The sequence below is a fragment of the Patagioenas fasciata genome, chromosome 5 (genome assembly GCF_037038585.1).
Source record: "Patagioenas fasciata isolate bPatFas1 chromosome 5, bPatFas1.hap1, whole genome shotgun sequence".
Taxonomy (NCBI): Eukaryota; Metazoa; Chordata; class Aves; order Columbiformes; family Columbidae; genus Patagioenas; species Patagioenas fasciata.
This window is the reverse complement of record NC_092524.1, coordinates 62,416,550-62,440,626: the sequence shown is the minus strand read 5'-3', so window position 1 is coordinate 62,440,626 and position 24,077 is coordinate 62,416,550. Positions and strand designations below refer to the sequence as shown.

The 24,077-nt window shown below is 43.8% G+C and overlaps 1 protein-coding gene and 1 long non-coding RNA gene across 2 annotated transcripts in view; one reads left to right on the top strand and one right to left on the bottom strand.

Annotated features, from left to right (window-relative positions):
• LOC139828030 (uncharacterized) overlaps nucleotides 1–8,819 on the bottom strand; it is a 30,096-nt gene extending 21,277 nt beyond the window's left edge. Inside the window, exon 1 of the long non-coding RNA XR_011739198.1 lies at nucleotides 8,746–8,819. This is a non-coding gene — a long non-coding RNA (uncharacterized lncRNA). The remainder of the gene's footprint in view (nucleotides 1–8,745) is intronic.
• The window catches only part of GPR132 (G protein-coupled receptor 132), an 81,200-nt gene extending 57,485 nt beyond the window's left edge, over nucleotides 1–23,715 (top strand). Inside the window, exon 2 of the mRNA XM_071809721.1 lies at nucleotides 22,326–23,715. Within this exon, the coding sequence (XP_071665822.1) occupies nucleotides 22,350–23,453 (1,104 nt within the window). The 5' untranslated portion in view covers nucleotides 22,326–22,349 and the 3' untranslated portion in view covers nucleotides 23,454–23,715. The remainder of the gene's footprint in view (nucleotides 1–22,325) is intronic.
• The last annotated feature ends 362 nt before the right edge of the window (nucleotides 23,716–24,077 follow it).

The window sequence follows — 24,077 nt, the reverse complement described above, 5'->3', positions numbered from 1 at the left end:
ATAATTCACCTTATAAAGCATGTTGCATTTGAATACAGCTTTTCATTTGATTTTGTGATTGAGTGTGATAAGGTTTTTAACTACAAGAGAGTGCTTCTCTTCATTCCCAAATAATGGATTAGACTTTGAAGAGTAAATAGCAGCATGCTGCTAGCATTTTACAAACAGATCTTGGTATCATAAGATGATCAACTATTGTTTTGTTGTCCTACCACTGATGTTTCTAATAAGACCCCCTCTGACAGGGAGATAAAAGACGGTATCCTAACAGAAAACAGTATTGCTAGGAATAGGTACACAAATTTTAAATCACCATGACATACTCATAATTTGCTACAACAAACCACTATTGGGGAACCACAGAATAATCACAGGAAACACCAGAAGACATCATTTTTATAAATAATATGCCAGCCTTAATTCTTTCCTCCCTTTTTTATGCCTTTGAATTACTAAGAAGCTTTCTAGGGAAAGAGGCCTGCTATCTACCATGTGCATTTTATTAACAAATTTATTTTACGTAATTAAAATAGTTTCATTTTATTAAATACTTATTTTAATAAAAATTCAAAGCAACACAATTAGCTGCTACATCCCTGGCTGCTATTTCACCAGTCAGCAGACAGAAGCAGAACATTTTTTAAGTTGTGCTGCCATGTGCCAATAGGAACAGCCACTGGGACCCTGATGCTATTCTAACAGAGATCCACTTACTAAAGTAGCCCAGATCTAAGTTCATAGCTCAGGTCTAGTAATAAGAGCTAAAAGATTTTTAAGAACAGGCTTCAGACTGATACAAGATGCAGCTCTGCAGGCAGCTGAGCCAACACAGCAGTTTGCTGCCAATGACCTTTGTACCATCTCTGGCGTTTGTCAGAGCCTTGGTTGGGCCAATTCTTCCCATTAAAATGGCAGAAAACGATCCTATTGTTTATTTTTCAAGGAGAGCTGGACCTTCTCCTTTGGATAGAGATGGACTGTGATGCTGGCTTGCCCTGCCTCCTGGAACTGTGCCCTCGAGCAGTTATTTAGATGCTACGTGAAATCGCAGCTGACAGTATTCTGGTTTCCCTTCATGCTGGTTTTGCATGTGTCTGTAAGAGAGGGCGTCTGGTCCATAGGGCATGGTATCAGCTGCAACAGTGCAAATAAAAATATTGCAGACTGGGCTCAGTAGAAACTGCTGGCCTAAGTGGCTGTTGCAGGAGGTCTGCAGGGGAGCAAACTGAGAGCACAGGCGCCTGTTTCCACACAAAGCAAAATATAGGAAACGAGAACCTCCTGAGGTGGGTAACAAGAGGGTGATGAGCAACACTTCTGCTGTGGCTGCTGCTTTCTTGGTCTTTAAAGAAGTCCTGCGCAAAAGGACTGCCTGGCTGTAGTAATTTTGTGTCAGGTTTCTCCAGGGCATCCAAAAAAATGTATTAATAGGATATCAATGGCTGCTCCTACAGGTACCTGCAGATACTCATGTTCATCTGTCTGCAGACATCTGGGTATCTCAAGCATCTTGAAATCAAGCAGAGCAAAGACACTGCATCCTTTCCAGACCATCTTCTTTTGTCCTCACAGCTCTTGCCTCCTGCTTCTGAAAGTGCTGGGATGTCACCCAAGGCAATGGGACCAGAAAGGGCATTTGCAGAGAAATGGAGGTTAGATTTTACAGGTGTGCTTGTATTAGTGTTTTTTTTGGCTATCTAGTACTTTGGAGCCTAGGAAGACATGCTTTATTTTCACCCATAAATCTGTTGTACATATTCCATAAGCTGAAGCTCCAGGGTGCACATGGACTGAGACCTGCCTTTCTCCTTCCAAGCTGGGTTCTGTTTCCCTGGGATCTGAGCCGTGATGGCACAGCACACCATGACACTTCTGCCCAGTCAGGTCAGGAGTAGTCTTGGCATTTGGTTCTCTAGAGTTCTGTGAACTTTGTGCATGCTCATTACATGTAGGTATCTATAATTTTTTAAATTTATGATAATACCTGGGTCTCATACAGTATCTTTTAGCCACTTCATCTCAAAATATCTTCAAAGGAAGTGGACATTACAGCTGCCTTCTTAAACAGAGAAAACAAAAACTCAGACAGAGATGATATTAATGAAAAGAGCCCACAAGATCAGTCCAGAACTGAGTTGCATCTGTTTCCTTCCCATTATTTGGCCAAGTACTCTACCAAAGCTGGCCGAAAATTATTTGCATTTCTTAAAACTTTGGAGCCTGCAGGTTTCCCTGCACTGAATTTTTGTGCAAAAACATCCCACATCTGGGTAACCTGAAGTATAAAGAGCTTTGTGGTGTTAGGGTTCACCTGCTTCCACTCCGCAAACTTGCTCTAGAAAAGCTAACTTGGGTATCACTCTCAGACACCACAGACTGCAGGGCAGACAGACTTCCCATCTCCAGTCTCATGTGCTAAAATGTGTCTGTAATACACCAGCACCAGGTAAAGATACACCACATATCTTTCCACGATTAGCTCTTTTTATACAATGTTTGAAGCTGCTATAGTGCCAGAAGAAAAGATGGTGGAAGGAACATCTTTTCATGTTCAAGAATCTTTCCAATTAGTATGGTTGCTTTCCAAAAAAATACATTCCCATCACCAAGTTGGGCATGGAAACAGTGTTTGGAAAATTATGCTGTAAATTCATTGTTTAAGTGAATGGAAACTGCTGAGCACAAGCCAAAATCCCAGGTGTTTATAGGAAGACAAATTCATAGGAAGATCTACTTATACTGAGAAAACCGTGCCAGAGCTCAAGTGTCAGTGTTTTCAAGGGTGAATTCCAGTAGAGTTTTTGTTGTCGGTTCCATCTTTATGATGGAGTAAGAGGATCTGAAAAACTGATGGGAAAGGATGGTAAAAAACTTGGAGTTTTTCCCCTCAGTGTGTATACATATCTAGACATCTCAAGGAAGACTATACTTAATTTTTCAGACTGTATCCAGGAATTTATTTGAGAAAAGGTGAAGTAAATATCTCAAGATATGTGCCCCACTAAATCTTTCATGTTAACTGAAGGCTGAATGTCATACCTTCATCAGGCACTTCATCCAAAACATTAAGCTGCTCATGACAATACAGCAGCAGAGACTGGAAGGGCCTTTCATGTATATCAGCATCCCTCAAGACTCAGAGAAGATGCCTCAAGAAAGGCATCAGTGTGCACCATCCAGCTCTGCAGCAGGTGGTTCCATGGCCTGGCTACTGCAGAGTGGTATCATCACCCAGATCATCACCCACACATGAGCCTCAGTTTCCCCAGTGGAGGCCAGGGACACAAAGAATGTAAAACAAAATTAATAAATGAGTAATTGTAAAGTAGAGCTTGTGCAGCTCTGTGAGCTCCTCCATTGAGATGCAGTCAGGTAGATCACAAAATATCTGGGGAAGACTCAAGAAAATAAGTTGTGCAGACAGGTTCTCCCTGATGCTGTCATGGAGACAATGTGCTGCTGGCAGGAGGTGCGCCTCCCATTGTGTGCTGAGGCTTACATCATGTGGGGGGTTTGACTCACATGAAGTCACACAGACCACTGAGGTCTTTCTGCAAAAGGGGCTTTTGAGAAAATCTGAGAAATGGAGCACAGGGGTGACAACCCTACCAGCACATGGCTGCTCTCAACCACTTCTCCATTGCACAAAGGTGCTGTAGTTCAGATCAGTGGTTCAGGGACTGGTTTGCTCTAGGTAAAAGTCAGCATGCCCAGGGTGATTCCAGCAGTATACAAGAGGGAACTCCCGGTGCAGGAGAATCCCAAGACGATGCCGTTTAAATAAATTCAGACAGTTCCTTTCAAAACAAAGGACTCACAATCCCAATGCTCATGTGTGACCACAGACCTCCACAACATATTGTGCTCAGTAGAAAACCCACGACATTAAGTCCTGTCCCAAATGAAATCTGCCAACCTGTTTTGTTGTTGTCCTGCCTTTTTCCTCCCATTCCTCCTCCGTCCCATTTCCTTTTCCTGAGATGCTTACATGGCAGCTCCTGTACACGCGAATCAGTAAATCAAACCACTTACAGACTGTTATTTTCCATGTTATCTCTGCTCTGCAAAACGTTTCCTGCTTTCCTGTCTGCGGCACTCCTCTAAGGTGCCCGTCAGCAATGAAGTCTCCACACAGACATGCCAGGGGTAACCCATGGTCACCTGCCACTTCGGTGGCAGTTTCCCACAGCAGAACACAAGCTTCCTAAATCCACTCGCCTTCTGACAGCTTAGTGCGGTCTCCAAGGCAGACTGTTGGGGTCTTTGCAGCCAGGCTCCCTGACCATACTAGGAGGATGCAATGTAAACACCAGAGCCCTTTGAATCTCTGCTGCATCAGCTTGGCCAAGCCCAGGTGCAAAGCAGACCATTGCAGGAAAAAGAGTAAGAGTAAAAAGAATTTTGGGTATGTGGCGGAGGTTTTTGGGTGGGATTTGGTTGATCCAAAACCCAAGTTTGTCCAAGGCATTTAGAATCATAGAATGATTTCAGTTGGAAGAGACTGTCAGGATCATAGAGTCCAACCATAACCTAACTCTAGCACTAAACCATGTTCCTAAGAACCTCGTCTAAATGACTTTTAAACACCTCCAGGGATGGTGACTTACTCTTTGTATGCCAATTCCCAGTCCTTCGGCCATTCAGCCCACTGGCAATTTTGAATGACAGGACAAGCTTTATGACCTTGTTTCCATGGTTGACACAGTTTTTGTATTAACCTGAGGTATAACAGCCAGAAGCAAAAGAATCAGGCAGCAGCACAGAGCTCTAGGTAGCCACATTAAAAAGGTGCTTCTCCTCAGTAAATCACCCTCTTAATGCATTCTTAAATACTGCAATTTCATCAGCTTTTGGCTCTTTTATGGAAGCCTTCCAAGTTAAAAAACAAAGTCAGACTTGAAAGCAAAATGCTGTGTGTAGAAGGTGCAAAGCCAGCTTGAATGTCTACATATTTGCACCACGGGATAAAACTGGTTGCTCAGTTTTATGCTCAGGTAGACCATGCTATAGATGTGCAATTGATTCTTCCCTCAGAGTTGGAAAAGGTTAAACGGACTTCAGGTGTTGACCCACCACTGCTGCTAATTCAAGGTTGTAAAAAAAAACCAGAAACATGTGCTTTTTGAACCGCACCCTTTTCCTCCCTCCTGCACTAACAGCTGTAACCTTTTAAACTCTGTGGGTGTTATAGTTTCCTAGTACAAGGAGAAGCTTTTATTTAAAAAAAAGCAACACATCCGTTAAAAGGCTACAACCCCAGCTACACTGAGCGGCAGAGCTGAGCCGGTGATGCAGCACGGCAGTGATTGGCATCTGCTATCCAAGTCTATTTGTAGTTTTCAGTTGCCTTTTATTCCAGCAGTTTGAGCTGAACAAAAGAATGATGTGGATGAGTTGGGATGTCTGGGGACATGCATGTTCAGAGATCGAGTTCAAAGTGTGGAGTCAAATCTGTTGTTGCAGCATGGACCAGTCTCAGCTTGGGCTGTGGGTGCGGAGCAGGGTCTCGTGTTAGATAAAATACAGATGTATACCTCACTTCAAGGACCCCAACATACAGACTGCCACTTCTTTACTCTTACCAGACAGAAGACAAATCTGCCGTTGCCCCAGAGAAGTCAGTACAGTCAAAGGTCTCTCAGATGCACCCTGTGACCATCAGCTGCTCTATGCCAGGGAGCTCTTGGCAGGGTAGATATTAATCTCAGTGCATGAAGGGATAGGACTGTCAAACATGATAAGGCTTCTATCTTTAAGGTGAGAGACCTTTCCTGGTTGATGGAATGATCAATCACATATTTGACTTCATGGATTTCCACCCCTGAGGGACACAGTACATCACCGCATCAGTGAAAACTGAGGATGACCCAATTTCTACACACCATTCAGAAAAATGGGCAAAAAAGCAAGTGGACCTTCAAGAGCAGAGATGTATGCATTTATGCAACCTGACAAACCAAAAGGAATCTGATTGTGTCCTGCTGGCCTGTGATAGCCCAGCATGCACTACATGTAGAAAAGCAAATGCATCAAAAATTTCAGCAGCTGACACTTCTGCATTTCATTTCCAGCAGCAGAACAGGAAGGTTTCTGCATTCCCTGCAGACTGCATGCTATGAACTGGACATGAATGGGAAGCCAGAAAGCCGTGTGAGCTCTGTGCTGGGCTAAGCGACATGGTTTTGCCACCCAGCTGGCCTGATTGCTGGGGTGGAGCAGAGCTGCACTGCATGGGTAAAGGGAAGACGCTGCAGGCAGGCAGTTGCTGGAGGAAGGTGAGCTTTGGTTTTAGCACAGAGCTCATCCCATACTATCTAGCTTAAGGTATCTGACCTGTGATTGATCCTGATATCAACCGCAAAAATATCACAGTTGGTTTTTGTCCCTGTCTCAGATCAACAGCATCAACCATCTACTGTCTCAGATCAAACAAGGTTGAACCACAAGCTATTGAGACTCTTTTATTAGGCATAGTCATATAGCATACCAGTGCAGGGGCCCTTGCACAGGGACAGACTTCCATGCTGTGCTTGGTCAGAGGGACACACAGCTCAGCAGACTTCAGCTCTCAATGCTTTTTAGCCCCACTCTGGCCATTGCTGTTCTGGAAAGGCTCTTGAGGACTTTTCTGGCTTGCTTTTATCAGTAACAAAGCTGGTGAGGGGCCTGGAGCACAAGTCTGATGAGGAGCAGTTGAGAGAACTGAGGATGTTCAGCCTGCAGAAAAGGAGGCTGAGGGGAGACCTTATCACTGTCTACAACTACCTGAAAGGAGGTTGTAGCATGGAGGGATGGAGAATGTTGGTCTCTTCCCACAAATGGCCAGTGATAGGATGAGAGAAAATGGCCTCAAGTTGTGCCAGGGAAGGTTCAGATTGGGTATTAGAAAAAAATTCTTCACAGAAAAGATTGTCAGGCACTGGAACAGGCTGCTCAGGGCAGTGGTGGAGTCACCATCCCTGGAGGTGTTTAAAAGACATGTAGATGAGGTTTTTAGAGACATGGTTTAGTGCCAGTGTTGGGTTAACAGACTCAATGATCTTGAGAGTCTTTCCCAACCAAAATGCTTCAGTGATTAGGAAAGTCCTTCTTGCCATCCTGGACATGTTGCATTCCCCAGACAGGTCTGCAGCTCAGTCCCTATACAATGTGATGTCTGGTAACAAGAGAAGCCAGACATTTGGCTTTTTCCTACAGAGACACATACTTCAGGGAGCTGTTCTCATTTCCACATTTTCCATGGTTATTTCTGCTTACTGGTCAATGGTGCACCAGCATTTTCTCTATCAGAGTGCTGTGAAAATCCCCAAAAAACGTCTGTGTTATGCAGCAGTGAACTAAAACAATGCTGAACTCTTTTCTCCCTAATTCTTTGGACAGTCGCTGTACCCCAGTAGGAAAATGACTAAGAAGGCAGAGAAGATAACTTATATGCAGTTTAACTTGCTTAAACATGCTACCTTAAAGGTAACTACCTAAATAGCACCCAGCAACCAAAAGGCAGAAAGAAAGCTTGTCAAAATGCCCCAACTAAACTCACTGAGGCTCAAAGAAACATTTCCATTTACTTCAATTGGATGTAGACAGAGGCCAGAGGGCTTCTGCCTTCTGCTATAAATGGTTCTCTGTCTGATCTTTTTTCTGCCTGAATATGACATCAGTACAATACAACTCAGGCCAAAATTTATATTGCTGTACTCCTTGTATTATATCTACTGAACACAGACTAAACTTACTTGAAGTGTTTGGTTTGTTTTTGCCACCCATGGAAGTGCTAGCTCGGCTTTCATCTCCAGTCACAGAACATCTTGTCAAAAGTTTTTGAAAGCGTCCTCCAATGTGAAATCCTGGCATCTGTCTCCAGTTTGCTAGGGCAATGATTGTGGGTGATGTTGATTGGGGCCATATTACTGAGAGAAGCAGCAGTGACTCTAAATAGTAATGTTTTTCAGGTCTGTCCAAAAGATTCAAGGGCACAGAGACGGGTTGTCTTCCATTCCTCTATAGAGGGCCATGCAATTTTCAATGTTTCACCACAAAATCTAATTGACGAATGCATATGTGCCTCTGGATATCCTAAACTCAATACCAGTGTGTGCAAGTAAGCATCACAGAGAGCATAATCAGGCAGGTATTTGACTGCACAGTTGACTGCAACCGAGTGAAAACTGTGATCTGATACATCAAAAATACCACAGAGGAGCCCACTGATCTCTACAGAAACCCCAGTTCTTTGAGACAGAGAGCACTGTCCTCTCTTCTGTCCCACATCCCTGAATGAAGATTGGTCATTACATAGAGAAATTTGTTCTAGCCATCTCAGAAACATTATTCCCATCCTTCTTCATGGCTTCCTGTGGGTTTGATATCTACACAGAGGAAGGCAAAGATGAAATCCTGCATTTGGAGCAGTGGACAGACTAAGCTCAGCACTATGCCCGGCCCGGCTGATCTCGTACAGACCTGTTCTCCTCTGCAGATGATGTCTACCAAGCTGTCTTCAGCCTCCTCTTTCCCATTTCCTTCTGGACTCTGAGAATGAATTGCTCTTCAGAATAAGACCCTTTCCCAGAAACCCTCTCCAGCAGAACTGAACAAAAGTAACTTTTTCACCCCAAAATGAAAGTACATGCCAAGCAGTTCTTTAATTCTCCAGAGGAACTGTTTCACTTTTGATGCAGCTATTAAAAGTAAATTCAGTTAAATGCTTGCCTTAGGTTGCCACCCAGTCCCCCCCTGTCCTACCTTAGTGCTCAGCACTCTGCAAGCATTGACAGACCCTCATGGGCTGCTGTAGGCACCTCACCGCAGCAGGAACTGGTGGAAGTGGATTGAGAAGTTGCCTGAAAACATAATAAATCTGGTCATAACTGACTTTTTCAGGGTCACACATAGCATCTGGAATGACACGTGGAACAGGTCTCACAAACAAAGTCTAGACTTGCGATGTAACACTGGGCTGTTCTTCATCTGTCACTTAAAGCCTGAGCTAGGGCACTTGGTAAAGCTCATACACTCCTTCGTGTCAAGGCTCTTTGCCACTAAGGAACTCCTGCAAATCTATGCTGCTTCTCGAAGCTGTTTAACCCACCACCTCATGTTCTTTAGCATTCTCAGCCTTTTCTAGCATGATTGGCACCAGAATGGTCTTTCCCTCATGTCACGACTCCCTTCAGTTGTGCTCTAATACAGTTCCTCATTCATTTAAATATTTAGCCATTTCATACATATGCAAGTCAATATGTGTGGCACTCAGAGTGGGTATTACCTCCACTGTATAAATACAGATCAAGCATCTACTGCAGGCATCTCATTGCTCTGCCAGAGCCTGGTAGGCCAAGCCAGTAAGGTTTGGAACAGTTTGTTTGTCTCTTGTCCCTCCATGGCACGTTAGCACAATGATTAAGTTGCACACTCAGACCATGAACCCAAGAGGTGAAATGTCTGGTCACAAATGGAGTCTGGCAGTTAGAAGAGCTGAACATGCATCTTCTCATGCCTGTGCAAGTGAAAGAATCTGAAAGAAATCACTTCCCTTGTTAAGGTTTTCTTTTCTCTTAGCTGCTTTTCTGACTGTACTGGTCAGTCTCTGCTTCCTCCATCAGCTCATGGTGCCACAGCTACACCTATGCATGTCTTACAGCCGTACCGGTACAGCACGAAGGATAAATTAAACAGAGCCTGGAACCAAAAAGCAATGTCTCAAGCTCCGCCAAACCAAGCTGTGCTGTCTGGTTTGGCACTGAGAGGCAAGAAGCACGGCCTTTTTCACAGGCCCTCTCCTAAAACGTCACCCTGGGTGCTGGGCCACTGACTTGCGAAGGGCAGCAGCCATGCATGGCTGACATCAAGTCCAGTGTGCAAGAGCAGTCCTGTGCATGGGCACTATTTTGTATCAGAAAGCAATACAGAGGTCAGAAATGAGAACAGACTGTTTCAGATGGCTTTTTGAAATCTTTGACTTTGCAGCAATGTTGCAGAAACTCTGATATCCTGCATGCTCTGCTCTGTAGAAATCTTTCAGCCCTCAGTCCCTGGGCTGCCCTTGCACGCAGACCCACCAGCACAGTACTGATTATTACTTCTATGTTCCTGCTAATTCCACATGTTCATGTCCTAACCATTTGTTTTTTCCCCTTTCTGATTATCCTCTACTTACAGTAACTAGTAAATAGTTTCTTCTGCCTGTTGTCACTCTCTCAGTGTGTTTTCAGAAGCGGATCTTCCCCACAGCTATTCCTTGCCACAGATGCGTTTTTACAATTACTTTCTCAAGTGATGACAAAACTAAGACTTTGAAGGCTGGGGTATTCCAGGCAGCCTCCTGTCTATAAGTGTGCTCCTAGCTACAAGTGACACACTTGGGGACCCTGAGGAAGTAATGAGCAATCTACTTTCTCCTAACTCGCGCCACTTATGACTGTACACAGTACCGTTAGCAACTTCCTGAAGTGTGTAGAGAGCAGCCTGTGAATACAGCACGAGTTGGAGCACTCGTATCTTCTCCTTTACAAAAGCCAGAGAAAAAAGAAGTAAGTGATTTCTGCCCCTGAGGCAAGACGTTACTTCTACTTGGCAGTATTTTGCTTTGTTCTGCTTTGGTTACTCTTTCTCCATACTGTGCATTTGTGCTTCAGAAATGCCGACTGTTGTTGCTTTGCTGTAGTCTAAATCTCCTTGTGATTGATATAACAGACATAAAGCGTTGTTGGGTCTGTATTAGAGTCCATTGCAGCCGATAGAGTCTTTGTTACCTGTCTTCCTTATAAATTGTCTTTCCTATAAAACACATATTTCTTTCTTACAAAACAATTTTAGTTCCAGTCAGGGAGAGATGATAATTAGGATTGAAGGATTTTCGCAGGACGCATGTTGCTGTGAGGTTAGATTTAATTATCACTGCAGAGCACGAGGCATGAATACAGAATTATATTAGAATCACAAATGCTAGGCTTCCTTTGGTAGACCATAAGGAGAATTCACATCCAGCCTTTCCTCTCATTCTGATTCTGCTGGAAAAGCAAGACAGGCATTTTATTGTGATGTTTACCTGCTGGTCTATAGTGACTAATTGGATACAGTATATTTCTTTTCCTCCATCTTTTATTTGCACAGTACTGCTGATCTCTGGCACTCAGAAATGTGGAGAGTGTAAAGATTTTTGGGGGGGGTGGGAGCTGACTTATTTCTCTGGCTGATTTTCTTTTGAGGACTTTTCAACAGTTCTGTCCACAGGACACTCCATTTAAACAAAAACTCACTAAATTGAGCACCTACTCTGTACAGATTTCTGCCTGAAGCTGTGTATAGATCTTTCAGGTTCAGCATTTCCCATGCCTCTTGGTGAGACATCAATCTTATATCCTCATCGTGATCGCACAAATAGCATTGCTGTCGAAGTAGAAGTGCCCGAGGGTAGCATTTCAACTCTCTCAGGCTGCCCTAACAAAGCTCAGTGTCACTTGGGAGCTGAAATGGATATTTCACAGCTTTGTACAGAATAATTTTGCCCTCCTAGACAGTTTCCTTTATTTTTGTATACAAGAGGCTATAAAGGTGCATGTACATCAGTGGTTCCCAAAACAGAAAGGGCTGGGAGCGGGGAAGCAGAGAGCAGTATCGCTGCAGTTGCAAAGGGCTGTGCCACCGCTCACATTAGCAGTTGTCGTCTCCACCCAACAGAAACGCGACTGCAGTAACTGCTGCGACACACAACATGAGGACAGGAGTCTGGGGCTGCTCTCTGTGACTTTGTGTATCTACATCTGGCCTGAGCTCAGCACAAGCTCAGGTGTTGCTTGCCTTTCCCTGATACTCAGTGAAAACCTACTGTGTTCTCAGTGCGCCATGTGGTGTAATTAGAAATGAGCAGTTCAGTGCTGAAACTAGTGATGCCCCATTTCCACTTGGGGTGATTTTTTCTCCTTTCATCCATTTTCCCTCCCTGTGCAGACTCAAATCCCTGTCCAAAAACATTTTGACATCTTCACAGGGCTCCTGGCTCTGGGGTTGCTGTGCGTGTCTCATGCACGGAGCCAGGGCAGGTCTGGTAGGGTTTAGCAGACAGGATACCTTCTGACATCCCTCTGCCACATGTTATTTCCTCCTGAGCGGGGTGTACCTTGCTGTGTGAAAATCACAGCTTTAAACTGAACCCTTTTGGGGCCAATGTAGATGGGGAAATAGCTATTTTCGCTTAGCCCTGCCTCCTACGCTGCGGCTATAACGGAGCAGTGGAGGACGAGCTAGTCAAGGATCTCACCATACTGGCAGAAATCCCATCATCTTCACAGCTGCTTTCTGTAAAGCACGTCAGGCTTGACAGCTTCTGTCTCTCAGACTGCTGCTACTTTGATCTTACCTGCTTTCATGAATCAAGGCTATTTTTAAAGCAGAGTATTTAGTGCAGATCCACTCTGCCAAATACATCTAAGGCTCAGACCTGGCTGCTGCTGGTGGTGGAGCAGAGTGTGTGACAGAAACATTCTCCAAGAACCAAACATCCCGCAGCAGTCTTGAAGCCCATAAACACAGAGTTCAGTACTGAAACTCAAGTGGAAAGTGAAGTGGGTTGTATCACTGCACAGGTGAGCAGTGGCTGACTGGAGTGGAAAAGTCCAAGAGAAGTGGGAAATTCAGAACAGGGTCTATCAGAAACAATGTATGACTTTGATATCCCAAAAGAAGGACACTTCGGAGAACATCTGGTAGGTGGGATTTTAACATCAATATCTTCCACTGTAGATTCTAAGGGTCTCAACCAAGAATGAGATGCTCATTGTGGTTGTTGAACACACAGCTGGAAGAGATCACAGCTGAGGATTTGGACAAGACACCACAGGAGATTCAGCAGACATAAGAGGGGTCACAGAGATGTCAGAGACACATGTGGTTGCATGGACATATCTTTGCACTTCACAGTTTTTGCTGGTGTAGGTAACGTATTAAGGGGAAAACCCTGCCACTGGTATGTGAGCTAACTAGGTGACCCAGATGGCAAAAGAAAGGAAAATGGTAGCTCTCCAATTAGTTGAGAGTGAATCATAGCACAAGAAGGAACAAAGAAATTCAGTTTCATGCTAAATGGAAAAGGAGGAAATATTGATGTCTGAGTTCAGAGCACTTGTAAATACCATATTTAACTGCTCTGTTTAAAACAGTCTTGTTTCAAGTAAAGGCGGCACTGTGCTTTTCACAAGGCTTTGCAGATCCCACCTGCTGAGACACATTCACTTTAGCCAAAAAATAATTTTGAAGACAAACTAGACTTCTCAGTGACAAGCAGCACGTCAGTGAGCCCCAGTCTGACAGATCATTACATTATTTTTGACATCTTTTTACTGTTTTCCCTGGCAACCTCTTTAGTACTGATGCTGCAGGAGAGCCATTCCTCTGGCTGCGAGACCTTTTCTAGACAAGCTGGTAGGTATCAGGGAGTAAATCTGCCCTGCAACAGCTGCTTTCTGATGCTTTCAGAAAAGACTGAGAAATTTTGCCAGGTCCAAAAGTCCCAACGTCATGAGTCATGGCCTCTGAATCATGAGACTGGGGAAAAAAGTCCACTGGTATGGGGAGATTTGGGCGTCTGTTTTTCACCTGTGAACTTCCCCTATCTACTCCATATGACATGTATGCAGTTTTACCTACTTTTACATGTGTTTAATTAAGATGCATTTAAATAGCAGGAGATTTACTTTACACATTTCTCTCTTACCTGCCTGGCATTCTTCTCTCCTCTGTAGCCCCTCACCAGGCAGTGTAACATGGCATTAAGACACCCAGTTTATGGAAGGATCACAGTTTTAAGGCAGGTCCTTTTTCAACCCTGAATTATGTGATAGTTCACTCACAGCTGCTTCTTTTAGCAAAAGAGTATGTTTAGTCGTAGATTGTGGGAAGGAGGAAGAGGAGGCGTGGGTCTACATAAACACCTACACACAAGTTTTTAAAATCTCTAGTTGCTGAGAGTTCACATCTATGAACAGTGTATCATGAGATCAATCAAACATCTTCTTCTCATCAGAAATTGCTGAGTCTCTCTCCTGAATAGCAGGTGATTAATATCTTCCAACAAAATTTTTTTTTTTAATAAGATGGCTTATATCTGCAATATAGAGATGAATATTAAGGCTTTATGACTGATCTCAAGGTCCTGCTACTTCCTTACAGCAGCTATTTTCAGCCTACAAATGTTCCATAGCTCGGTTTAACCAGCACTGGTCAACAGGTGAATGATCTGCTTTCAACCACAGCACTTTCTGGCCCATGTATCACAGCTGGAGATGTAACCATCCATGCGGAAGTGGTTACTTGTAGCAAAAAGCCTGCCCGAACTTCAGATGACTGCATTTGCTGGCCGAAAGAAAGCATATGCCATGCCTCGGTTCAGAAGAAGGTCTGTCTTGTTTCCTGAGAGTCTTTTCCACAGCTGCAGCAGTCAAGGAGTGTTCAACAGAGGGTAAAACTCCAACCAAAACCTAGCAAATACAATAAACTTGCCACTTTCATCTTTCAGGAATCATGTGGGGATTTTTTCCTTATTAGGCATTAAAGCTGCTTTGTACGGTGTTTATCTGTCTCTGCATTCAAATCCCATCGGTGGTTTCCTTCTGAGCAAGCTAGGATGGAGGCAGAAATTTTAAGATGGAGTTGTGCTCAGGCTGGATTCCCAGCACAGTCCTGTAGCTTTAAAGTACCCTTTTTTCTCTACACAGCTTTGAAGTTATATAGTTTTAAAATCATATATTATTCTATTCTATTCATATATTCAAATTTGAAACTGTGTAGTTTCAAATCCTGCTATCTTGTGTGTGTCAGTAAAAATGATTGGTCTGCTGGGTAACTAAGTGGAGCCATTGCTGCTTTTCTTTTGTATGTTGAGACTTGCTTATAGGAGTGACTTCATCTACTAATTTGTTTATTACTAATGGAAAAAAAATAAACCAGTTCACTGGCTTGCTGGCCAGTGGGTCATAATCTATTTTTATCCCCAAAGATACCACAAATATTTTTTTCCTGCTTTCAAGAACAGCAGAGCAAATAATCCTCGGCAATTTCTTACTTTCTATTAAAATTAACAGACACAAAAGCTAATAGCTGGGAAGTTTAGTAGTTCATAATATTTACAGACAAGTAATGTAGGTTCTGCATGAGAAAGAGAAGGCCAGGTTCAGAAGAGGAGTGATATTTGATATTGCTGGTGATGAGTATTGTAGGTGGCGTATCTGTCAGATCTGGGAATTGATGTCTTACGATACTAGATATGAGTGGTCAGACCAACATGCTGTTAGTGTAATCTTGTGTCACACAGTTACGGTACCACTAAGGAAAGTACAAAACCCCTCAGGAGAAACTCAGGTCCTGTTCCACTGAAGTTTATGCTTTAAAACACGAAGGTTGTCATCCTTTCTAAATATCGGGAGCAGGAAGGATGGTGTGAAAGGATGGTTTGGTTTTATTTTAACTATTGGCACTTTTAAAAAATTATTCTTAGTATCCACATAAATCCCACAAAATTTTCAGAACTAGCAATAATCCTTGGCATAGAAAGATGATCAGAAAATTATTAGAAAATGAAAAGTACATTAAATGATGCACTCTGCTGATCTAATTGTATTCATGTGATGGATTTCACTGTGTCTTTTTTCTCTTCTGTCCCTCCGTATCTCAGGTGAAGCTCTGCTCAACTATTGTGCTTTTTTTGAATTCTCCCTCTCTTCCCTGTAACTGTGTCTGCAATTTTGTTTTTTACCTTTCCTTATAGGCGTTATTTTGGTCACTCCAACTTCTCTATTAGAAATGGAAACAGTTTTACATCAGCAGTTCATAGACAAACAAAGAAAAATAAAAAAAGAGGGCAAAATAAAGCCTTTTGCTTTCCCCTTTGCTTTCACTTCCCTCTTTACATCTCAGTGTTTGCAAAAACACTTCATCTCTTGAGGGAAGAGCAGACATTAATGCAACTGGCCTGAATGAGCAGCAGCAGCAGCCACCAGTCAAGTCTCTGCACCTCCCAGGACCCTTTTCTGCTTCATTTAAGGGTCAGGCTCCAATTAAGATTTTAACATTCACTCTGAAGTGATAAGCTCTAGGCCAACAGGCTCACAAATGTCCACACACTTTTCAGGGCTCAGCAGTTACATTTTCAAGGCAAAAGAGCTGAAGAGAGTGATGTGGTTAGAGCTGCCGTCCACCTCTAGGTGACTCCAACACCCAGAAGCACCGCTGATCCAAAGTGCTCTGCTTGGCACTTGTTGTATCCACAGAGAAGGTGCCTGGTTGGGTAATGTGATTGCAAAGACCTCAAAATAGTCAGGAGAAATGGGAAGTACCTCTGGAGAAGATGGAGGGTGCAGGTCACACTATGGTCCCATTGTTCTCCTCACAACCCTCCCTCCACCTGCCTCTGGCTGCTCCACTCCTGGCCACGTGCTACTTACTGTTAATGCCCTTGTGTCAGCCCTGGTGCTGCTTTGTCCCTGGTGAGTCACTTCAGAAAGGTCATCTGGTGGACAACAGACCCAGACATAAAAATGAGACAAGTTTTTTGTCACCTTAACACTCTGCGTGCATTTACTTCAGGGTCAGGCGACCCGGTGGTCAGGGACAAGGCAGAGAGCAAAAAGGTGACAGGCAGGATGTTATTCTGGTGCGGCTGTGATGTGAAATCGCATCCTCACAGCATCCTACATTCATGGTCTCATCTCCCATGAGCTGGGAGGGCACCTCTGTAGTACAGTTCAGTGCTCCCTTAGGCTGGATACGGGAGAGGACAGATGATCTGACAGATGACCTGACAGGCTCTTCTGCACAACAAAGCAGTGGTTTCGCCCCTGCTCAAAAGATGAAGGATCTGATTTCTAGACCAGACCTCACTTTAGTATTTGAATTCTTCCAGTTTCTAGGAAAGCCTGAGAAAGAGCACCTTCCCATTCCTCTTAGTAAATCCAGGCCACCTGCCATGAAGGAATGCAAGGTGCACTGGGTCAAAGAGAAGGTGAGGAAAGAGCAGTCGATCTTGATCTGGTTTCTCAGCCTTGCTTGGTAGATCTGCAGCAAGACACTTCTGTTGCTTTCTCAGCACAATCCAGAAAATGTGATTTCATGTCCATCATGCCTCTTCCATCCACAACTGTTTACTCAGGCATCTCCAGATGCCTTGCCCTTTTCCAGGGTTTTCTCTCCATGAGGTCGCAATGCATTAGAGCATGTAGGCACTCCATTTTAGGAGTAGGAAATGTAATTATCCATTCATCTAACAGTGTGAACATAATACAACATTAGGAATGTTAAGCCTACTTAACCCAATACTGTGGCTATAACCTAGGCCAAGAACAAATGTCCAGGAAAGAGTATAAACACAGGGCAGGCACATTGCAAATCTTCCTTAGTGGATTATGACATCTTCCAGTGATTTGTGCTTACGGGCTTCCTGAGCCAGAGGTAATGTCTCTGTCCTGGAAGATGAGATGTTTCACATCTTGAATGTGAGAAACATGAACATGTTCACTGTGGTTTTTCATGAAGCAAGAAAACTCAGAGAGCTGATAAATATACATTGAGTTGTTGATGCAAAACACAGCCAGGAGCTGACGTAGCACCTAGCAATGGTTGGTGAGCCCTAGAAGAACAGGGTAAGTCACAGAAAGCTGAGAAAGCTACTTTGGACATGTTTTACTCAACTGAAAGCTACAAGAAGACAGTCAAGAAACCTAATGCATTGAAACAGTTTGTCTCTCACAAACGCGTTCTTTGATATCACTCATCATTTGCATCATAGATACTTTTGATCCTTTAGAAGTGCTTCAAAATTGCTGGATGTGATAATTGTTCTCTTCTAACGCTTCTATCACTAAAATTGCTCATCAAATATTAGCAGAAAATGAACCTTGAAATAGTGTATTTTTTCAGTTATGTTATTATTGATATAGATATAGATATAGATATAGATATAGATATAGATATAGATATAGATATAGATATAGATATAGATATTGACATTGACATTGACATTGACATTGACATTGACATTGACATTGATATTAATTTATTTATTTGAATGACTACGTGAGATGCAGGTTAGCCTGCATCAGTTCTGCACCAGTGTGGGACAACAGAGTGCTCACAGGTAACCAGCTGCCTCTTTAGATAAAGCAGTACAGTTATGAATGCCACATTCAAGAGGTGTGGGAATGCATCTATCACAGCCCAGCCACCACAGAAGGTGACAGAACTGGAAATCTTCTGGGATGAGCCCATTATCAGAACAGCAGACTCTAAAGGGTGAAAATGTGCATTCAGTTGGAGAGGGGCAATGTCCCAGGGAGAAATTTAATAAATTGTCTGTTGAGTGCTGCTTTCTGATCTTCAATTTAAGGAGGAAACCCCTCTGCATGTCTGGAGACCTGAGCAGAGACAAGTGAAGCTCAGAACTGGGGCTGGATGCAGTGGCCAGGGCCAGAGGACTCTTCCCTGGACAAGGTAGAGAGCCAGGAGAAGGTGAGGGAGAGAAGCAAATGGATGTTCTCCTCTATTCCTTCCTGAAATGGGCTGAGACAGCATTACTGCTGGGAAGAATCCAGGCTCCTGAGATGACAGGCCAGACCTTCAGCAGAAGCATCCAGAACATGACTTTTCTCTATGAGTGTAAATTCACATCTATGGTTGCACTTTGCCAGGTGAGGTTTTGCGCTTGGCAGTTGGCAGTCATTTAAGGGTGAAGTTCTCCAGCTCATTGTCAGCCCTGTGGCTTAAGCCCTACACCGAAAGCCACAAAAAAACCATACCCCATGCAGGCAGCTTAAAAAGTCACAGGCACCTCCTTCTTGAGGCTCACTCATGACTGCTAAGTGTGAGGAGACTTGGAGCAGAACAGGAAGGGAGGAGGTGAAGGAAAGAGGTGAAAGAAACTTTGGGACCCACGTGTCTACAACTCTTCCACCACTTCCTTCCTGTCTGCACCATTACCAGCTTCTCGCTGTCTGACAAGTGCCTGGGGGGGAAGCTTGCCTTCACACAATGAGCAGCAAACATAGGCGTGGGCCATGCAGAAAGGAGGATATTCAGACAAACACAGGGTCAAGAGGAGTACACAAAGCCCAAGGGGCGGAGAGCACACCTTCAACCACTCTTCACGGTTTTAATGCTAAGGCACGTGAGGTAGACAGCCACTGCGTAACCGAGATGGTGTGCGACTGTACCACATCCTTGCCTGGGCTGTCACCACCCGCCTCATGCACAAGCTGTGTTCACCTGCTGTGCTTTAGCTTAGAAGGGGAGGTCTCCAAGACTGCTCTGTGGCATACAGCAGCTCTCACGTTGGTCAGACACATCTTAGTGGAGGACAAGCTCCCATATGTCACATCCCAGGTGTTCATCCTGAAACCAAGCACCGGTTTCATCCCTTCTACATGGAAGTACAATAGGTGGCCTAGAGAAGACCCCACCTAATTCACCAAGGGTGGCAGATGTCCGGAGGCAGCAGAAAACTCCAGTCACATGGGCCTTGCCACAGCTGTTGTTTTTTAATTTAACACTGGCTATCAGTACACTTTCACTGCCAGGAAAGAAGCAAAGTAAATATACACCGTCTCACACAAAAACCCTGCTGAGCACCATGTTGTCTGCCCCACACAGCACTGAGGATCCTCTTCTCCAGTCATTCTTAAGACAGGACATTTGAAACTAAAGGAAACTTCATATCTCCCTTGAGAGGGCTTCAACATACCCACCAGACTCCAGTCCCATTGTCAGACCTAGAGGGATGTGGCCCTCTGACAAGATACTTTGACCCAAGCAGCACAGGGACTGCTGCCTGCCCACGCTCGACAGTATTTCAGCACACCAGCGGAGCACGGTTTGCTGCTGCGGGAAGTGGAAAGTACTGGCTGAGAACAGTTGCACCCTTGAGTGTGCTTACACACAGCGCTTTCTCAGTTCCTCTGTCTGTGGAGGCACCTTCCAATTATCCTCGCCCCAGGGAACATTTTATGCTGCCGGCAGGGATGGGGACAGCAGGTACCGCTGCCTCAGTCCCATATGCTTGTTTGTCAGTATGTCTTCACTCAGATGCAGGCTCTGATTGCCTTGGGGCAATCAGAATCACAGAATAGTTTGGACTGGAAGGGACCTTCAAAGCTCATCCAGTCCAACCCCTGCCATGAGCTGGGACATCTTCACCCAGATAAGGTTGCTCAGAGCCCCATCCAGCCTGATCTTGAATGATTCCAGGGATGTGGCATCAACCACCTCTCTGGGAAACCTGTTCCCTTCTACAACTTCTTTCTCATATCCAGCCTGAATGTCCCCTCCTTTAGTTTAAAACCATGACCCCTTGTCCTATCATAACAGGCCCTGCTAAAGTCTGTCCCCATCTTCCTTATCAGCTCCCTTTTAAGTATGGAAAGGCTGCAATAAGTTCTCCCAAGAGCCTTTTTTTCTTGATGGACATGAATATCTCTCAGCATGGGCCAGAAGATCCTCTCTTGTTGTTTATGGCTGTGGTAAGCACTGCACTGCTGTGAGGGTCTGACAGCCTGGGGCAACCTGTATTCATTTTCTTATACTGTTATCATCTGGTAACTAAACTAAGTCAGGGGACCTGACTGCCCTTCAAGCTCTTGGGATCTTGCATGGCATGTGCTTTGTTAGGCATTCAGGGTAGAGCTGCTTGTGCCACCCCAGGGACTGTTCTTGCCCACACGGAAAGAAAGGAATGGCCCCACCAGCTTGTTACCCTCCCAGAAATGCAGAAGATATGAGGAAAAATTTCTTCACCCAAAGGGTTGTCAGGCATTGGAACAGGCTGCTCAGGGAAGTGGTGGAATCACCATCCCTGGAGATGTCTAAAAGATGTATAGATGAGATTCTTAGGGACATGGTTTAGAGGTGCACTTGACAGTGTTAAGGTTAATGGTTGTACTCAATGATCTTAAAGGTCTTTTCCAGCCAAAATGATTCTATGAGTACAATTCCACTGCTTCCCCTTGATCTGCTTGAGATGGGCCCAAAAAAAGCAACAAACAAATATTCAGAGGCTGCTAAAAGCTATCTTCTCCCCTGCATGAGCTCAGGGTTAAAGGAATTGCTCGTGCATAGTGTGGACCAGGAAAGCTCATGCCTGTGCTCTGTCTGAAGGGACTCAACCTCTGCCAACACATCTCCTCCTCGAGTTAGCTGGCTGTTGCCTGGAGCAAGGTGTCCACCCCGCAAGAGAATGCCCAAAAGACTAGGTCAGACAACATCTTTTTTGTTATCAAGGATGTTATACAGTGGACCCTTCAATTCATAAATACAGCAAAGTACAATTTGGAAGGGCACACAACACCATTAAGGTGCACCCATCTCCATACTCCTCTCTTCACTTGGAGAAGATTTCTGCATGGAAATCATCAAGTGGTTTTGCAAGAAATGCTTCTCCCGGCACTACTTAATATGAACCAAATGCCAGGTCTGCTTCTGTGTGCGGTCATCTTGGGAAGGTGGAGGTTTTCGTAATCACTCCCGTTCAAAGAGCATTAATTCTCTTCACCTCAATTTATTAAATGTGTGTATGTTCTTCTCTTTGTTCTCATCCACTTCCTCTAGCTACCCTTATTTCTTGTTGTTTAGCACAGGCATCGAACAGATGTGGTAGGCAGTTTTGCTGGCTTACTATGGTGGGTGTCATATAGAACCACAAATCACGTTCTTCAGCTGCAGTTATTCATTCATTAAGAGGGGAGAGGAGAGAAGCATGAATTAGCTAGATCCAGACCATTATGTTGCAATACAATGTGGATGTACACACCAGAGGTCAGATTCTGGTTCCTGTATACTGGGTAGTCTCTGACACAACTACCACCATCTGCTTCAGGCAGTTCTCCCATCTGACCAACCATAAATGATAGCTTCTTTTGGAAGTCTGCCTCTGAAGTCTCTACTGTTTGCATTTTTGGTTACTCAGTTTGGGAAAAAAAAAAAAAAAAAAAAAAAGAGTTTAAGACTAATGCCTTTAATTTTCTCTAGGAAGTGACTTCAGTAACTGATCAACAGCTCTGTTTCATTTACACAGCAGCCTGGTGTAGAGACAGTTCCCAATACCCAGTTTTAGTGAATAGAAATGCTGTAGTCAAGAAATTCCTTGTGAAGAAAGGCACTTTTTCCTGGAAGTAAATCAGACCTAACTCCCAGGGGACACTACAGGAGAATCTGCCCATCTTAGATGCTTCCCCAAGACAAGCATCCCACTTGTTCCCCTGACACCTTCTGACACCTATGGGACCTTTACTGACAACATTTTTGAGTAATGCAAACGCTAACTTTCTTCCTTGTCTTCTGATTCTCAGGAAACACCAGCTGGAAAAAGAATAATGGAAAATTGTACAGACACAAATAACAGCTCCACTTGCACAGGGATTCCCTACAAAGACAGCAAGACACTTCTGGTTGCTGTTTACAGCATCGTTTTTGCCATAGGACTTCCAGCCAATTGTTTAACTTCTGTGCTCACATTTCTACAGATTCAAAGGAATAAAGTAATTGCCATCTACATTTTCAGTTTATCATTGTGTGAGCTGATGTATTTAAGCACCTTGCCTCTCTGGATTATCTACGTGCAAAATGACCACCACTGGAATATGGGTGTAAAGGCTTGCAGAATAACAGGATTCATCTTTTTCTGCAACATATACATCAGCATTCTGCTTTTGTGCTGCATTTCTGTGGACCGTTACGTGGCGCTGGCGTATGCTCTGGAATCAAGGGGGAGAAGAGGACAGAAAAAGGCAATCATAATAGTGTGTATTCTCTTTGCTGTGGTTGCAATAATCCACAGTCCAGTATTTTCCATGGAAGATAATTCAGAACATACTAATAAGAAGACTTGCTTTGAGGCTTTGCCCCTTGACATAAAACTGGCTATTTTTGGCTTTGCCAGATTCCTATTTGGATTTGCCATACCTTTCGCAATCCTCATTTTCACAAACTACAAGATTTTCCAAAGTGCAAAAACAAGCAGCAGTTTGACTTGCCGTCAAAAAACCAAAGTGAAGTATCTGGCGATCACCATTATTGTCATTTTCCTGATCTGCTTTGCTCCCTACCATGTGGTACTCATAATAAGATCCATATACTTTATGTTTCATCAGAATTCCTCATGCCCATTTGAAAAAGATATATATTCAATTTTTACGGTGTTTCTGTGTTTAGCCACTGCGAACAGTATTGCCGATCCAATCATCTACGTGCTGGTTAGTGAAAACGTCAGAAAAGATTTCTATAGGACTCTGAGAAGATGGAGGTTGAACCCATGCAGCCTGAATTCATCCATTAATCACAAGACTGACAGCATAAAATTGAAAATGTCAAAAGAATCACAGGAAGGAGGGCTAAGAGAAGAAAACAAAGAAATACCAGATGCATCTGACATTCAAAAGGCCTGTAAGAATAGCAAAGACCAAGAAGGCGGCAGCTAGCAGCGAGCTCCTGACGCACATAAGAAGTTCCCAATACCATGCGGGGGCTGCAGGCTGCAGCACACAAGTGTTTGCTTGCTGACGTCTGTAGGAAGTTTTGTCACAGGGCCAGCAACTCCTTGAGGACACTACATGAGCGATATTTCTTGTTTCTGTTTGTCTCCTATGACAAAGTTTGCCCATCAGTATCACTGGTGAAAATATTGCTTTGCTAAGGGCATGTGGAATAAACTGGGTAATTTGACTCAAATTGAAATCTTAACAGCTTATTTTTTAGACTAGTTCTTTTGCTCTTTTCAGTTCAGAACCAGTTTTATCATCTGAGCTAGACAGAAAAAAAAAAAAATAAACCCTGCTGAGGAGAACAGCCTAGGATCCATTCTTAAGGTTGAAATTATTTGTTCTTGCAGAGGTACACGTTCAGATTCTTATACATGTACTGCTCTTAACGGTTGTGGTTAACAAGTGAAAAATACAAAAAAATGAGGAAGTCTTTCAACAAGAGGTTTGGAAATGTTCCTAATAGTTCAGTATGCAGCTTTATCCACCTTGCACATTGTGGGGAGAATTAAAGGGCACAGAAGTGACTTGATAACACAGACCAGCAGTACTTCTACTGTATTA